Source organism: Podarcis melisellensis, assembly GCF_964234715.1.
Source record: "Podarcis melisellensis genome assembly, chromosome: 16".
Classification (NCBI taxonomy): Eukaryota; Metazoa; Chordata; class Lepidosauria; order Squamata; family Lacertidae; genus Podarcis; species Podarcis melisellensis.
Window position 1 is genome coordinate 27,196,012 of NC_138533.1, and position 17,387 is coordinate 27,213,398.

The following is a 17,387-nucleotide window of genomic DNA, read 5'->3' on the forward strand; positions in this document are numbered from 1 at the left end:
GGCATCCACCCCAGAGTTGGGCTTCCCCACAAGCTTCAGAATGGAGGCGTGAAGCCGAAAATAGACCTAAGGGGAAGAAACAAAGGCAGGGCAACAACATCCTGACATATTATGTATCCCAAAAAACCTAGCTGGCCATTTACCACTTTATTATCCATAGCAAATCATTAAATGTAAAGACGCCCGCTTGCTATTGGCCGTGTAAGACAAAGAGGGCTGCTTTCTGCAGGATTGTGAGAAAGAAGCTGCTTGCCTGGGAAAGATGAGAACTGGGGAGAAAAGCTCTCACCACCTGCCGGAAAAGGGGTAGTTCTTGGAAGCTGCCACAAATGATGGAGCGACAAAGGAGGGAAGAAAGAGAAATGGCTTGACCTTTGGACTGTATTTCTGAAAAACACTCTAAAGCTGCAGTTCTAAGACTTGGCTGGTGGTGGGTGGGGGTCACTGCCCAGCTCTCAATAGAAATCAGCCATATGAAACCACATCAGCGCTTGAGTTGGTGCAATTTCCTCCCTGGTTTAGGGGCATTTCAGGGGGCCGGAAAGGCTACAGATCCTTTGTATTCCTTCCGCCCCCCCCCAAACCCCCACCCCAAGCAAGTTGCCTTTCCAGCCCTGGCAAAGTCAGGAGGGCAAAGCCTGCAGCTGCTTTGATGCTGACTCCCACACTAGCTCTCCCTCTCTGAGCTCCTTAGCCGCCCTTCCTAGAGGGGGATCAGATGCAAAGGGAGGTAGTGGCTACTATAGAGAACTCCTGCCCACAACGTGCCAGTGGACCTTTCCCTCAAGAGCTCCGAGGGTTTTGTTCTGCTTCAAGGCCACGCCTGGCTGGCTGGCTTCCTTGCTTTTACCTCCAGGGCCTCCATTGCAAGCTCCGGCGGGTTATGATAGTGGATCTTCTTGGGGTACCTGGCCGCTTCCTCGTGCAGGAAATGACCTGCCTGCTTGTAGTGACGGAGGTAGACCACAGGCGGCTGCTTCTGCTTCTCGGCAATCTTCCCCAGCATGTAGTGGATCAGCCACTCCTCCTCATCTCCGTCGCCCTCACAGTGAGACGCTGAAATGAAGCAGTGCTTGGCCGTCTCCAGCATGCCGTCGCGCCGCTCTGCCATCTGAAACATGGGGAGGGAGCTTCAAGCCTTGCAGCAGCAGCAAGGGCTGCTCGGGGTGGTTGCCTTTTTGGGTCTGGCGAGCCCCCGCTTCCCAACCCCGGCCAGGGCCTGCAAGCTCCAGCTCAAGCCCTCACCTGCTGCACGACCTCAGCCGGCAGCTCCGACTTCCACTGCTTCAGCTGCCTGGAGGCGAAGGAGTGCAAGGCATAGGACATGGTGCCATACTCTATCCACAGGGAGAGGTTGGAGCCGTCAATCTCCAGGGCTCGCTTGAAGCAGCTCAGAACAGGGGTGGCGTGCTTCCAGATGAGGCCGTCGCTCTTCAGCTCGTTGGAGTTCAGCTTGTCTTGGATGCGGCTGGCTCGAGCCAGCGCCATGCCAGCCCAAGAGTCAAACCTGGGAGAAGAACAGCACACAACAACCCCCCACACTTTGAGAAGTTCAGTCCCGATCTCTCCCCCATCTCACTTTGCTATATCACAACAGCTTTTGTGTGTTTCTTCTAAAGGTGTTTATTATACCCCATCGTCAGTCACCTTTGCAGCCCTGAAGAGTTTGTGATCAGGGTATTTAAAAAAGACCACCTCCCTCCACTGGCTCTTGCGTTCCCTCCATGGATACTGCTGGAAGCTTTTCAGCTCAGGTGCCCAGATTTTAGAAAGCTTATCTGGACACACACACAAGTTAGCACTTCCATGACGGTCATTATCCTGTGGCAGGGATTCAATCGCATACCAGCAAATTTAGGTTCATGCAATTAAAAAGGGTTCGGGTGTTCTGGCACAACAACACACACTGGGGGGACTGGTTGTGCGTGCCTCTTCAAGGCAGAAGATGCCAACACAACCACAATGTGCTAGTGCTCAGGGCAAAGGGAAAATGCAAGCAGCCCAAATGCAAGGGGCCCTTACATGACACACACACCCCATCCAGGGACCAACAATGGAATGACCAGGCATCTCATCTGGTGCCAGGGGTTCACTAAGCTGACCTGTTAGGGCAGATGCAGATGTCATGCATGTAGAACTTGATGGCCTTAGACTGCTCCTTGTTCTTGAAGTGGTAATCTGCGAGGAGGTAGTACAGCTCTGTCACCACCGGAGGAGAGTAGTCGGCACCCTCAGGGAGAGCTGGCACCTGGCAAGGAAGGGGAGAATAAGGATCCCTGGGCTTGTCATGGGCAGCGGCTGCCACCACCTGAATGTGCCTGTGGGAGGAGACTCCTCACAGCCTTGGGGCTCAGTGGAAGGAAAAAAGCTGTTGAGAAAACTGCAATTGGCTTAGCAGGGAATGCCATCCTCAGGCCTCACATTATTCTAATACAGGTGTGGGGAATTTGTGACTTTCCACATGTAATTGGACTCCAGCTCCCATCAGCTTTAGCAGCCAGCATGGCTCAGGGATGACGGGAGTTCATAGAAACATAGAATTAGTAGAGCCAAGGGTCAACAAGTCCAACCTCCTGCAATGCAGGAATCTCAGTTGTAGTGCAACAGCTTCTAGAGAGCCAAAACAGGTTCTAAAGGAAGCAATACGTGAGAATAAGACTTCGAGAGAACTTAAACAAAAGAGCAGACATCACAAAAAGATGGAATTCAATTGCAGGGTGCCCACAGGGGCAGTGAAGTCACTTCTCCGTTACAAATAGCCTGTATCTGAATGCATCAGCAAACCAGGCTCCTTGTTGACAAATGCACCACCCCCCACCCCTGGGAGAAGGAAGGCAGGAGCCCCAGCAGCACCCCCTCCCTCTTAATCACCCCCCAAATGATGCAAGAGGCTTGTACCTTGTTCAGAGTCCCTTCAATGTAGCTAGACACCTCCTCTATCCTCAGCATAGGCTTGTCTGTCCGAGGGACAATGGTGGCCATCTTCTTCAGAAGGTTGGCCAGGTCAGCAGACACTGTACTGGTTTTGTAGCTGTCAAATTCAGGAAGGGTCTTGGGCTTGAAATATTCAAACATGAACAAGGCGTCTTCCCACATCAGATCCACCTTGGAGAGAAGGCAAGAGATGCATCAGGCCTTGCCAGGAACAAGAGGAGCTTCTTTGTACCAAGTCAGATTTTGAGTGTACATCTCAGTCCAGCGCTGCTTAGCAACACAGAAAGCTGCCTTATGCAGCTGAGTGGCAAAGGACATGTTGGTAGAGCATGAGGCTCTTACTAATCTCAGGGTCAAGGGTTCAAGCCCCAAGTTGGGCAAAAGGATTCCTGGACTAGATGACCTTTGTGGTTCCTTCCAGCTCCACAATTCTTTGAGTCAGGCCACTAGTTCATCGAAGCCAGGAATGCCTACACTGACTGGCAGCAGCGCCTCCAGGTTTTCCAGGCAGGGTTCTCTCCAAGCCCTGTCTGGAGATGCTGCTAGACTGAACCTGGGACCTTCTGTGTGCAATACAGATGCTTTGTCACAGAGCTGCAAATGTTCTCCCCCACACCTGGGAGGAGGAGAAGGAAGACAAGGTCTACTCTGAGTCCAGCATTCCCCCATGCAGGTAAGAAAGATGTCCTTGGGGAGTAGCCAAGGGCTGCTGCCTTCCATGTCCAGCTTGTGGGATTCCAATCTCTGGAAGCAGAGAGACCTGCCTGTCACTGAGCATCCTGCCTTTTCTCTCCAAAGGAGACCTGAGATAGTCTCACCTGCTGCGTGGAATGTTCTTCCAGGTACCGAGCCTTGCTCTTTTTGCTCGGGAAGCTATACAGGCAATAAAAGCATTGCTCCAGAGCTGTCTCCAGCTCTTCCTTATAGGGATGAGTGTCCTCGGAGGTAGAGGCCAAAAGCTCTTTTTGCAGCACCCGTACCTGGAATGACAAAATTCACTAAGGTCAAGGCTACCACCTGGGCAGGGGATGGCTAAAGAAGCCTGGGAGGAAGCGTGCTGCTTGGTGGGTGAGAACATGAAGGAACATTCCTCTCTCCACATGATCCACAGATCTCTCAAAGAGTGGGGAGAGGAAGAGGGTTAATCTGGGCTATTTCAAGCAGGGCTACTCACATAGAACTTAAGAAGAGCTCCGTCTGAGTTACAACACCACGATCTCCTCCCAAGGTATTCGTGAGCAGTGTTCAGAAGCATCAGGGAAGAGGGCAGCATAGGAGTGTCCAGATTCTGAGCTGCTGATGACAAAATGAATGTCAAGTAACTGCTGGACAAACAAAAAGCCACAGATCTGGTATGGGAGGTGCATGAGTCAAATGGGCAAGAAGCAGCTGGCCCAGCCATACCTGATGGCCCCTGGACTAGCCCCCAAATTGGTTCCTAGCCCAAGATTCTCTTATACAGGGAAAGACCCAGTTGTTTTACTATGTTCACCAAAAATGCTTGCTGTCTGCTCAGAACAAGGAAGTCCCACAATAAACATTTTTCTCTGCAGGAACCTCTACCCCGAAAACTCAATTTTGTTAGGGTGGGGAGAGGAATATTTTGGTCCCTCCAAATGGGAGGGGAGATTTGGGTATGGTGGTGGAAGCACCTGTTATGGCAGCAGTAACAGTTTCTACTTCCACACCACCACTACCCTTTGCTAAACAGCTTAGGAGCTGGTGGTTTTGGAAATGGCAACAGGAGTTCTGGCTGCCGTCACACTTCCTCTCTTCCCCCCCCCCAACCCTGGAGTGCCTCTGGAACGATGCTGGTGTGGACATGTGAACATCATTCCATGGGCTCCCTGAAGCATAACAACGGAGGCTGGAGTAATTCAACCTGTTTATTAAAAATAAAGGGGTAAGAGCCATCTGCCCCGGAAATTTTTTTGAAGGCCCCCCAAATCACACCCCGAAGTAATCACTGGCTAGCCAGTTCCAGCAGCCCTTTCACTTGTTCCAGGCAGCCTCCAGCCTGAGAAGGGAGAACCTGGAGGGCTCTTGCACACGGGCAATGTTTTGCTACAGAGAGCCATTTCTAACAATATGTTTGTCTTCCGTGTGCAAGAATCCAGTGACAAGACTGACAAGGAAGGCTACAAGGGACGTTGCCATTGATCTGCATGCATTCTGGTGCTCTGTCTTTTTGCCTTGTTTTGGCAGGCACAGATTTCCTGAATGCCCAACTCAACCTCTCATGGAAGAACACAGCCGCTTCCCACCCACCGCAGAGGGCACAGCTGTTCCCCACCTTCCTCATTTTGGCTCTGCAGCTGCTGCTCCTCCTGTTGGCAGCAGAGGGAGCGGAAGGCGTCTTCTTCATGCTGAATGATTCTGTGAAGAATAATCCAGGGAAGCACCGAAGACACAGAAGGCTCTTTGGGCTCCTCCTGGACAGCCATGCTGCAGTCGATGATCTGGGGTGGAGGGGTTTCAAGGAACAGACGTGGGGCAAGTTAAACCCACAGAGGGGACAACATTCAGCTCTTCTAACAGGAACATACTAGTGACAGGCATTCAAGTCATCACCCAAGTGGCCCCAGAATGACCAAGCTGGTTTCAGGCTCATAAAACAATAGGGGATGTTCTTCACTTACACAAACATGCCCCCCTTCAAATTCATCAGGGGCACAACAGAGCAGTAGGAAAACTGCTTAGCCATGTAGCAACACTAAACCACATTTCCAAATGGATACTGGCACAGCCATGCGCTGAGCAAGACTAACCCTTCCCTGAGCCAACCCTCTCCTCCCAAGAGAAACTCATGGCGGCAGCCAGGGCAGAAAGGAGTGGTCAACAGGGGCAGCCAAAGTGTGTGAGAGGGCGGAAGGCTCTTTAAACACACACACTGCCAAGGCTGCATAGAGCCTTCAGCTGCCACCCAAGTAAGGATGGAAACTGGAGACTTGGAAAGAGGCTGAGGATAGGGAGAGAGAGAGAGAGAGAGAGAGAGAGAGAGAGAGAGAGGGAGAGAGAGAGAGAGAGAGAGAGAGAGAGAGAGAGAGAGAGAGAGAAAGAAAGAAAGAAAGAAAGAAAGAAAGAAAGAAAGAAAGAAAGCCCCCCCCCCAAAAGCAGAGGGTGGAGCTGAGCTCTAACCTAGGAGGGAACTACTATTCTTGCTCTGCTTCCCCCTCTGCCACTACCCATTGCAAAAAGTCTGGTTTTGTATTTCTCCTTCTTGCTTTTCTTCTAGCGGGCACTGTTGAGAGGACAGGAACTCCAACTGCTCTTACAGCCAAAGAAAGGGGTTTGGGGTTTAGCTTTTGCTCTGGATTATGCAGTACCTTCCTTTCCCCACTCCCGCTGGGAACCAGGACCACTACTTGCGCCAGCTTTGTTTGCTTTCATTGTGCTGTGTTATTAAGTGTTGGGCAACATCGGTTTAAGGGCCAAACCAAGGCTATGAGCTGCCACTGGGAGCTGGAAGACCTCCAGAGCTGCCCCCCTCCTAAGACCTGGCAGGCTCCCATTCCTATGCTCTGTACTCAGAGCCCCTGGGGAATGACCCTCCTCCCCGGCTGCTTTTGATATATTAAAATGACGTTTCCACCAGCAACTGCAGAACAGACCCTCATATTACCAATGGCTCAGAGAAAGGCTGCCAGCAGGTCTCCTGCTCTCCAGGAGCAATGTGGGTCCTCAGGCAAAGAGCGGGATACCTGGACGAGGTTGCTGGTCAGTCGGACCAGGCTCTGCAAGGCTGGCGGCTCCTCCAGGCTGCTGCTGTCCGAGGAAAGGGAGCAGTCGATCCCCGCGAGCAGCTGCGTGACAGTGGCCACCCACTCCTCCTTGGCAGATGCCTCTGTCATGTTGATCATCTGCTGAAAGGCTTCATTCAGGGCAACTTCTGAGCACTCAAAGCACTGCCGGTAGTCCTGCAGCTTGAGCAGGGAATCCTGAGGAGCATTAAAGAAGAAGAGACGCCTTGGAGGAAAACGTGCAAGAGCATTTGCAAGACAGCTGCTGGGAACCTTTCCTAGAGCTGTACATGGAAGGGCAGCGAGAGGCATACCCATGTAGGCTCCCTATCGAGAGGGCACCAGTGCTCGTGGCAAAGAGCACTTGGGCTGAAAAGGCCGAAAGGTGCGGACAACAGGTTCCTGTACACCCTCTGTTTCTCTGCATTTGTGTGATGTGACCAGGATAAACATGTAGCACTGCGTAAAAGCCATCAAGAAAACACCCCGAGGACTCCTCAAGAACCTGCAAAGAGCCCTGCTGGATCAGGCCAATGGCCTATCTAATCCAGCATCTCTACCTAACAATGGCCAACCAGCTACCCACAAGCAGGACTTGAGCACAAGGGCACTCTCCCTCGCCTTCCCTAACACCATGGTTTCCAACAACTTGGGTGTTCATTTCCTTGAAAACAGCTTCGAACAGCAGCACACCCAGAGCGCTTTCCCCTCCGCACAGCGAAAGGAACGAGCACCGTAACACCAGAGTCAGCCTAGTGAACCTGCTGGTTGTTTTGCTGGCTGATGTTTCCTGGCAGCCTCTGCTGCAACCATCAAGGCTGGCTATGCTGCTTTGGCCTTCTCTGCTGCCCTCAGACAACCCCACCTGCAGCAGGAGCAGCTGAGCCGGCCTCTCCGGAATGGAGATGACAAATTCCAGGTGCTTCGTCCGGCCGTATCCGCTGAAACACAAGGTGGGCCGCAGCAGACGCACCACCGCTTTGTAGTCGCCGGCCTCGTACAAGCGCTGGATCTCCTCCAGGGACTGGCATCTCTCCAGGGACTTGAGGTTCTTCTCAATCTGCAAGAGTCACACACTGCATGTTGCAAGCGGCAATCGTCTCTCACGCGTTCCACAAGCAACCGAATTAGCTGCTCTGAAGGCAGCAACTGACCAAGGTGACAGTAAGGCAGGAGCCCAACTGAAGGACACTGACTGCTTCATTTCAGTTTTCAAACCAGAACCACAAATCACAGGTAGTTTAGTCAAGCATTTATATGAAGCTTTCTGGCTCAAAGTTGAGCCAGTGGCCCACTTAGCTCAACAGTGTCCACTCTGACAGGCAGAGGGTGTTTCCTTGAGGGGCTGAACCCGGGACCTTCAACACACAAAAAGCGCACACGCACTTTGGTAATGGGGTAATGGCTGCTTCCATGTTTGCATCCCTGGCATAACTGCTATGCGTTCATCCTCACGAGGAAGGCAAGTGCAGCCAGCCTCTTGCAGTGACCCAAATGTTCCCACGTCCAGCTGGTGTTACCTCTTCCAACGAGACCACAGAGTCCACATGGAGATTTGGCAACCGGATCACCACGCCCTCGTCGCCAGCTTTGGCTTGCACTGCAGCAGAGCTCTGGAGCATCTCTGTGCAGACGTCATAGTTCTCCAAGGCCTGCTCCATGTCCCCCTGGGAAAGCAAGCAGCATGCTCAACTGCAGCCTGCCAGCTAAGCTTCTTCCCCCAGCCAGCCCCTCCCAGGAACTCCATACCCCAAGCTGCTTTTTGCAAAGCCTTTTGCTCAAGGTTTTTTTAAAAACTCACTCTGCCTTTGTACCCAGATTTCCACTATAGCCTCACAGAAGAGAAGCTGTGTGCCCAGTGTCTAAAGATCTAAAGCCAGTAGTGCTTAATTAGGTAATCTGCTGCAAACACCACAGAAGCTGTGCAGCACCAGGAGTCCGTCCCCCCCCCCAAAAAAACCCGAAATACAAACCTGCAGGGCCAGGAAGCGAGCCTTCAGCCAATACACCCGAACCACGAACTCCAGCCAGCCCTCCTCAAAGAGGTCTCGCTGAGAAGAGGCAAAGGAGAGCTGGAGCAGATCCCCCAGGAAGTGGCTGCCAGGGAAATCAGGGCCAAACTTCCCGTTTACAGAGCTGCCCGCAGGGCCGTTCCTTGGAGACACTGAAACAGTTTATTTTACATTTCAGCACAAGGTTCTAGGCTGAGAGCTCAGATTCTTCGCAGCTCAAAGTCTAAACAACAGCATTGGGAGCAGAGAACCCCAAGATCTGCACCTGAGAGAAGCCGACTGAGGAAACATAACAGAGAAAAACTCGCTTCTCTTTTGCAAGGCGTTGGGTTTGCTTATGAAGCAGTGAACCCCAGAAGCTGCCCTGTCCTGCTCCAGGCCCATCTGACCCAACTGGCTGGGGACTCTCCAGTCTCCTCCAACCTGACTTCAATGCCCAAAGGTCAACTTGGGAATGTCTATGTGCAAACCTCAAGATTGACTACTAGGCCCAGCTTCTAAGTTCAGGCACGTGTTTCCTGTGGGGACTCGTATCTCACCGGAGGGAGTTTGCAGGGCCTTTCCTCGGAAGAAGCGCTTGCTAACACCCAGTGCTCACTCACCCATTGAGCTCTTCCCTTTGGTCAGCAGCCACTGGTCAAGCTGCAGCTCCATGCAGGACAGACTCATCAGCATCATATCCTAGAGCAGAGACAAAAGTGGGGGGTGGGGAGAGGAGGGTTAGGAAGGCATCAGGGGATTGGAGGGGGAATCATTTGCAATTTGCACTTCCAGAGGAAAAATCCTTCTTATGAGAAGAAGTAGTGTTGACTATAGTATTTGTGAAAAATCAGAAACAGCAGCAGAAAGACATTTTGCTGCAGAGAGAAGAAGCATCAGGAGGGGACTGGCCCCCTGGCTCGCTCTTCAAACCTTTATCTCACGACACCTAATAAAAGCTTGATCCTAAAAATAAAGGGAGCAGTGAGCATCTTGCCAGCTAAGTTTGTCCTGATGGGAAAAGTTTGCGGAGGGATTTACTCCCAACTGTCAATCCAGATACAAACCTGGAGCCAGTGGAGGTCCTAGGACACTTTTCCCAAGGGAAGGGTGTGCAGATGGCCTAAGTATCAACCTCTGGGTAGGTCCCAACCAGTGAAAAGGGGTGCCAAGCATTATCCTCCTGCCCTCCAATCACTCAGTCATAGAACATTCTCTGATGCTACACCTCCAGTATTGTTGCACCTCCAGTTAAACACTATCTTGGGAACAAGGGCTGGGAAAAGCTCCCACTCGTGAACAGCAGATTTACACTGATTTTTCTCAAACTCTCCATTCCATCAGGCTGTGGCTTAGGAAGAAGTGGGAAGCAGGGCTGTGCCCAGCTTCCCCTCTCCCAGAATTATATCCATCCCAGCCAGTCACTGTAAGAACTACAGTGGTGCCTCGCAAGACGAAATTAATTCGTTCCGCAAGTTTTTTCGTCTTGCGAGTTTTTCGTCTTGCGAAGCACGGTTTCCCATAGGAATGCATTGAAAATCAATCAATGCGTTCCTATGGAAACCGCCTTCAGACCAGGTCCGGGGACAGTCTGTCCCCCGACCTCTTCTGAAGGCTGGGGGGGGGGACAAGGGCTTTTCTTCCCACCCCCAGCATTTTAAAAAACCCCGGGACAGCAGAGGACTTCTCCGCTGTCCCGGGGTTTTTTTTAATGCTGGCAGGCGGCAGCGCTGCCGCCCGCCAGCATTTTAAAATCGCCCCGGACAGCGGAGGACTTCTCCGCTGTCCCGGGGCGATTTTAAAGCCCCCGGGAAGGCAGGCGGGAGCAAAGACTTTCGCCCCCGCCAGCCTTCAGAAGAGGTCCAGGACCTCTTCTGAAGGCCAGCGGGGGGCTAAAGTCTTTGCTCCCCCCCGCCTGCCTTCAAAAGCCGTCCGGAATAGCGGAGAAACGCACTGCGTTTCTCCGCTCTCCCGGGAAGGCAGACAGGGGGGAGCAAAGACTTTTGCCCCCCGCCGGCCTTCAGAAGAGGTCCAGGACCTTTTTGCTCCCCCCCGTCTGCCTTCAAAAGCCATCCGGGGTAGCGGGAAGCGCTTCCCTGCTATCCCGGACCGCTTTTAAAATGCTGGCGGTGGGGAGCAAAGCCTTTCGGCCCCCGCCGGCCTTCCTGGACCTCTTCTGAAGGCCGGAGGGGGGGGGGGAAAGGCTTTGCTCCCCACCGCCAGCATTTAAAAGAGGTCCCCAGAGATTTCCCTATGGGCTTTCTTCTTGCGAAGCAAGCCCATAGGGAAATTCGTCTTGCGAAGCAACTCGCAAACGGAAAACCCTTTCGTCTTGCGGGTTTTTCGTCTTGCGAGGCATTCGTCTTGCGGGGCACCACTGTACTATGTAGCTTTAAGAACTGATGCCTGGCTTTGTCTTCTTCCTCCCCCCTCTCCATTCCTTTTTCCTTTTGTGTTGTGTCTCTTAAGAATGCAAGTCTGCGAGGAGACACTTGTTTTTCTGACAGTATGCAAGTCACCCTGAGAGCCTTTTCAGCTGAAGTGTAGGATAAAAGCAACAGCAAAGAAGCAGAGACATGCTCTGCGGATCGTAGCCCATGCCTGGAGCCATGTCTCTTGCTACCAGACACAGCTCTGTGTTCCTGCTATACAGGAACTAAGTCTCTCTCACACATGTACACTTTAGAGGTGGTGCTTGGGTGGCAACAGAGCGAGGTCACTTCCAGAAGTATTTCCTTACCCTGATGTGCTCGTTGCGACAGTCCCTCAGCAGGGGATTGGGGAGGCTGCTGCTGTGCTTCCTCCAGCTGTTGTAGATGTTCAGCACAACCTCAGCCAAGCCTGGCGGCCATTTCACAAGGAACTTCAGGCTGATCACTTTCAGGTACCTCATCATCAACTCAAGGATGCCCCCGTTGTTCAAGTTAGCCAAGAGGAAGTTATGAACATCCTGCTTCTCTGGAAGAAAAGAGTTAACACAATGTGCATGGAAAGAAGCAACCACTTCTCCCCTCCCCAGCCTCACTACAGTGAGGTATGAAGCAAACATTCTGTGACATCAGAGCAGCTCACCCAATCCGCCAAAGGCTTCACCACAAAATTATACTACCTTCCAAATATTGGATCAAATTAATGAATTCAAATGTAATCCTTTTGGGGGGAGTCCCTCAGCTGAAACACAGAAGCCAGGGAAAGTCCCTACCGAACTCCATGCATGTTGTTGAGTCACATGACATCCTGTGGGTGCCAACATGCTGGAAATTTTCCTCCTTGGCCTCAGACTGGACCTCGTAGCCGCTGAAAGGACCCTCGTCTTCTTCTGGGTCAGGTTTCCTCAGGCTGACAGGAAAAGCAAAACAAAGAGCAAAGCAAAGCATCAATGCTCTGGACAATGGCAGCCCCTCACAAGGCAGACATCAAAACACACTCCTGTTATAGCAACTTTGCAAGAAACATGCAATTCCCAGAAGCTAGATTTATTTTCCCAAGACACCAATCAAAGTGGAGGGAAACACCAGTTCCTTGTAACTGCCGACAATACTGCAGGGATCACGAGAAGTTGTGTCCAGGAGAAGGCAGGCAGCCAACCCCAAATCAGCACAGTACAGTGGTACCTCGGGTTAAGAACTTAATTCGTTCTGGAGGTATGTTCTTAACCTGAAACTGTTCTTAACCTGAAGAACCACTTTAGCTAAGGGGGCCTCCCGCTGCCGTCATGCAATTCCTGTTCTCATCCTGAAGCAAAGTTCTTAACCCGAGGTACTATTTCTGGATTAGCGGAGTCTGTAACCTGAATCGTATGTAACCCGAGGTACCACTGTACTGCTCCAGCAGCCCATGCAGGAAGCCCACTGAGATGGTGGGCCTGAACCAAAGCTGTGCTAGAGGGGTTTTTGCCCTAGGTGAAGCCTCCAGAGGGGCGCCATTGATGCTCCCAGTCTGTGTGCATGTATGTAAATGTGTGTGGCGTGTGTGTATCAAACTGAGTCTTTGACCTGGGTGAAATAAAGCCTAGTTTCACCCCTGGGTGGGTGGAGTGCAGAGCTCACCAAGCTTCTCTGCTATTTTTTCAGAAGCACAACCACCAATCTTCCTTCCTCACCGCGAAGGAAGGAATTTCACCAGCAGCTCCTGAAAGTCCACCTTCTCCTCCTTTTTGCACTTGGTGTTCCGCACCCGAGCCGACCGCCTCTTGGCTGTCTCGCCGCTGTCTTCGGGGATTCGCTTCCGCTTCACCCCTTTCTTTGATCTGTCCCCCACGGAGGCATCCCCTAAGAAGAGCCAGAGAACGTCCAGGTATCAAACTCCTGGCCCCAACAAGGACACACTTGATCAGGACGGCTTCCCCTGAACTCTGATTTGCAGAAGGCAGAATTCTTATTGCCACAGAAGCCAAGTAGGGGGAGCCAGAGGAGCAGTGGCAGCCCAGAAGACACCTTGCCCCACTCCCCAAAAAGGTGGCTGCTGCACCAACAGCCACTCCATAGCAGCAACAACATCATGACCACACAGAATCTCTCCTCCCCATTCTCTAGGCAAATGTCCTCCAAAAGCCCCTGGAAGAGTAGCTTGGCTCATCCACCTGGGAACTGGCTAGCAGTTGCCACTTCTGCCTTCCAGACTCTCTTTGCACCATGGACAGCACAAGCCAACCTATCATAAGCATCCTACTACTTCTCCCCGCCGAAGACCAGAAGGCCAGCTCTACTTCCACTTTATTAATTGGTCCACGAAGAACAGAGCACAATGATTCAGAAAACCCTTCAACATCCACCAAGAGAACATATTCATGTAATGCATCCCTCACCTGCAGGACTGACGGATTCCAGAACACTTGGACTGGGAAAGGTGGGCGTCACTGGTGTGTATGTTAGGAGTGGCTCTGTCACAGGCATCTGGGGATTGGTGCTGACGGGGTTGGGCTGTATAACACTGACGGGAGCGGAAGTTGCCGGGACGTCAGAGTGCTGGTCCAGATCTTGGTACTCCAAGAGGTCAATTCTTTTGCCCAAGCTGGGCCGAGGCGGCTCGCAAGTGGTCAGGTGTTGATACATAGCCAGTAAGCTCTCCCCAAGACACTTCCACCTGCAGGACAGCACATGACAGACAACCAAACACAAGCTCAGCTCTCACCCAGGGGCCAGGGCAGGCAATGCTCCCATCTCCTTGCCTTTAAGCCACATGCAGAAATAAGGAGAACGTTTGGGAGCAAGGCAGCCCTTTTCCACAAGGGACCAAAAGCCAATTGTTCACAGGAATCATTAAGGAAATATTGTTTTAAGTTCACTCTACAGTTGTCAGAGTAAGTTTACACCCAGTTTAGACCTACGTGAAAAGGGGGATGGGCTGGACAAGCTTCAGGTCTGGCTCCCTTTTTCGCACCAAGAGTGCCTGCCTCTTCCTGCGCAACTCCAGAGCTTCCTCGATGATCGTTTTAGTCTCAGACGGACTCACGTTGACATTGTGGACTGACAAGTCACTGGAAAAACAAAAGAAGACGCAAAGCAGCTGTTTAGATGCTTCCGTGTCATTTCATAGCCAGGCAAATTCCTTTAAATTTAGCGAAATTTAAATTACCCTGCTGAAAGTAAAATAGCTTAATTACTTGGACACCCATTCAACAGCAACTCTGGAAGCTGCATGTCACTAGCATGATGCCTACAAAACGGTGGGTTCGTTGTGGCACTCTCTGCCTTTCCAATATGGGAGAAGCAGCTTTAGGTCACAAACTGGGGACAGAACAAACCTTTGGGAACTGGCAAAGAGGCTGTATGTCCTTGCTTTGAAATGGAAGCTTCTGCCACTATTCCTTCTGATGTGAAACAGGAGCATCAACAATCTTTACCTTCAATTTTGGAAGAAACTCACCCTTTGAGGAACATCCTCAAGGAGTCCTTCCTGAGGCATGGCTGCTCCTCAAAGATCTTCTCCTTGATGACCAGCCCTTTGCTGTACAGGCAATCCCTCTCCAGAGCTTTGCAGATGAAATACAAGCAGGCTGAGGGGAGGAACAAAAGCCACATATTAAATTCATCCCAAACTCTTTTTTTCCATATCGGAAAGTCACGTGCATCCCAAAGGAGCATTCTGATAGTATACAGTGATGTGGCCTTCCTGGAGCGGGTGAGATAATAATAATAATATAATAATAATTTATTATTTATACCCAGCCACTCTGGGCAGCTTCCAACAAAACATCTGATGGGAGGGCGTTCCACAGGGTGGTTGCCACTAAGATCCAATTTGGCATGTCTCTAAACAGAACTAAGGAATATATCATTTCATTTCACACTTCATTTTTCCAGTAGCCCAAAGTGTTGAACTAAAAATATTTGATGGGGGGAGTGCATATAAAACAGTAAAGTACACCAAGTATGGTGACCTAGTTTATATTCAAACACACTGCCAAGTTTTATTTGAAAATTAATTTTTCCTTAAGATGTAAAAACTGCATGTTCAGACACGTCAAATCAATACCAAACATTTCTGTTACACAGAGCAAGCCATAAATCATGGCTTACTGAGAACACAAGTCAATCATGCCCACTTTGCCCCACCACACTGACACACGGAAGAGAGAAACCATGGCCCCTGTCTTAAAAGTTAGGGCAGAACCAAGGATTGTGGTTTGTTTTGCTCCCAGCAAACCCCGATCAGTAAGCCAAACACAATTTTTGCAGAGCTAGCCTAGGAACTGAGAGCACAGATGTAAGGAGCTTTATTTGGAAAAATAAAACAAAATGAATACAACTTACTTGTGTAGTCACTGAGTGTGTAGAGAACTGTAATAAGGTTATCTAAACAAGGCCAGTGGTCTGGATTACAGGTGAGTCCTTCTTCAAAGGCATGGCGTGCCAGAGGCAGCCGCATCAGTCTGAGTGCCACATGCCCAATCTTATACCACAGGTTGACGTCTGTCGAGTCTAGCATTACAGCCTGGATAACACAGTATATAACAATACACTTTCACATACACACACAGGTGTAAATTGTACCCACAATGGAACCTGGAAGCTGCACTAACAGTTTGGGGTTACAAGGCTCTAGTGTAAGAGTGGTGTATCCTGGATCTGGCCCACCAAGCCTTCCTCATGGCTGAGTGTTGCGGCTTAGCCCCCCAAGATCCTCTCTGCTGCAGCATTAAATGCATGTGAGGCAGAAACTCTGGCCCTGGTGAGTGTGAAGGAGAGATGCCTGTACCTCCAAGTAGAACTCCATGGCTGTCTCAAAGTCATCGCGCTGTGCTGCCAGCTGAGCCAAGTTTTTGTAAGTAGAATACTTTAGCATCAAGCCTGGGTGCTTTAAGCCCTCCCTCTCATCACCAGATGGAATTGCCTGAAAATTGTAGACGAGAGATGCAGTTTGAGATAAAAACCTTCATTAATAACACAGAATGGTTGCAAACCCACAAGGTGCCAGCGTGCATCATTCCAGAGCACCCAAGGGACTTCAAAAAGCAAACACTGTTGTAAAATACAATCAGTATCAAATAGCCCACAGACCCACTACAACAAATACTAGGAGGGGGGTTTGCCCCCCTGCTTATTAAGAAACTCCGGAGGGTTGAAGGCCCAGTGAGCTGCTTAACCACCTCTAGAAATGGTTATCTATTATCCAACCACTCAAATCTTCATGCAGAAGAGCAGATACTCTGCACGCAGAAGACACAAGGCACCATCTTCAGTGAAACAGGTATCTCAGGTAACAGCTAACAGGGAAAGACCCTGGAGAGCCCCCAACAATCAGTTGAGATTGTTGAAAACAAGCAGCTTTTTAGTGAAACAGTATCTAAAGTCTAAATTCTTATAAAAATGAAGAGTGGATCATCACACTACTGTCCTATGATGAGCATTCAAATTCAAATGCTCATCAGGTTATTGAATAATCCTGATGCCCACCGAGCTTAAAAATGCTGGCCATGATTCAGTGTGTATTTCACAAAGATACTCTGACATTTGCCCCCACTCAGGAGCTTCATCCCACTGGTATGTTATTGGTGGCTCACAACCTGGCAAACTTAGGGCCATCAAACTCCCCAAGCCTCAGCTCAACAAGAGACCTTCTCATGGTTGAGCCTGAGATTGCTGTAGGTCTCCACAAAGTGAGTGCTTGTAGCAGAGAGCGGACCACACACCCCACACCACCTAGTAAGAGGAAAGCCTATTGATCCCATTTCACTCACCTCTCGCAGGAGGCGAGTTTCAAGCAGTTCATGGTAAGCTTTGGCAGATTCTTCGAAGAGGTCATGTTTCTGAAGGTCCAAAGCTTTATGATACAAGGCAAATGCTTCTGCTTCCTAGAGATCAAAATTGACATTCTAATTAACCGACTTTGCTCAGAGCAGAAGAAAACACCAGCTCAGGGTTAACAGCAGAACTTTGCTTACTTGTGCCTCCTTTGTCTGTGTTTTGTGGCTTTTAAAGGTCCCTTCATGGTCATCTTCAACAGTGGAACTGGCATTCAATGCTGCAATCCTGATCTAGAAGTAGGACAAAAAAGCAGTAGTGTGTGCTGCTGATAAATCCATTGCAATGGGTGGTCTCTGACTTACTACCAGAATTTCAGCAGTTTCTCCCTCAAAACACCCATTAACAAATAGTAGGGGCAAAATATGGGACATCAGTAACCATTGTTCAAGGAAGAGAGCCAGAGGGAAGATACAGTCACCTTGCCAAGGAATAGTGAAGCCATTTGGATTACAGTTATTAACTTCTCTATGAAG

The 17,387-nt window shown here is 50.5% G+C and overlaps 1 protein-coding gene across 1 annotated transcript in view; it reads right to left on the minus strand.

Annotated features, from left to right (window-relative positions):
* The window catches only part of CABIN1 (calcineurin binding protein 1), a 58,546-nt gene that overhangs the window by 40,150 nt on the left and 1,009 nt on the right, over positions 1-17,387 (minus strand). Inside the window, exons 2-24 of the mRNA XM_081892158.1 lie at positions 17,052-17,144; positions 16,848-16,961; positions 15,866-16,000; positions 15,421-15,601; positions 14,534-14,663; positions 13,995-14,144; positions 13,473-13,750; positions 12,768-12,936; positions 11,868-12,004; positions 11,406-11,623; positions 9,289-9,367; positions 8,648-8,838; positions 8,195-8,341; positions 7,540-7,734; positions 6,636-6,872; positions 5,228-5,393; positions 4,109-4,230; positions 3,753-3,914; positions 2,899-3,105; positions 2,103-2,248; positions 1,246-1,507; positions 851-1,111; positions 4-66 (exon numbers count right to left, since the gene is read on the minus strand). Coding sequence (XP_081748284.1) covers positions 4-66; positions 851-1,111; positions 1,246-1,507; positions 2,103-2,248; positions 2,899-3,105; positions 3,753-3,914; positions 4,109-4,230; positions 5,228-5,393; positions 6,636-6,872; positions 7,540-7,734; positions 8,195-8,341; positions 8,648-8,838; positions 9,289-9,367; positions 11,406-11,623; positions 11,868-12,004; positions 12,768-12,936; positions 13,473-13,750; positions 13,995-14,144; positions 14,534-14,663; positions 15,421-15,601; positions 15,866-16,000; positions 16,848-16,961; positions 17,052-17,144 — 3,843 coding nt within the window. The remainder of the gene's footprint in view (positions 1-3; positions 67-850; positions 1,112-1,245; positions 1,508-2,102; positions 2,249-2,898; positions 3,106-3,752; positions 3,915-4,108; positions 4,231-5,227; positions 5,394-6,635; positions 6,873-7,539; positions 7,735-8,194; positions 8,342-8,647; positions 8,839-9,288; positions 9,368-11,405; positions 11,624-11,867; positions 12,005-12,767; positions 12,937-13,472; positions 13,751-13,994; positions 14,145-14,533; positions 14,664-15,420; positions 15,602-15,865; positions 16,001-16,847; positions 16,962-17,051; positions 17,145-17,387) is intronic.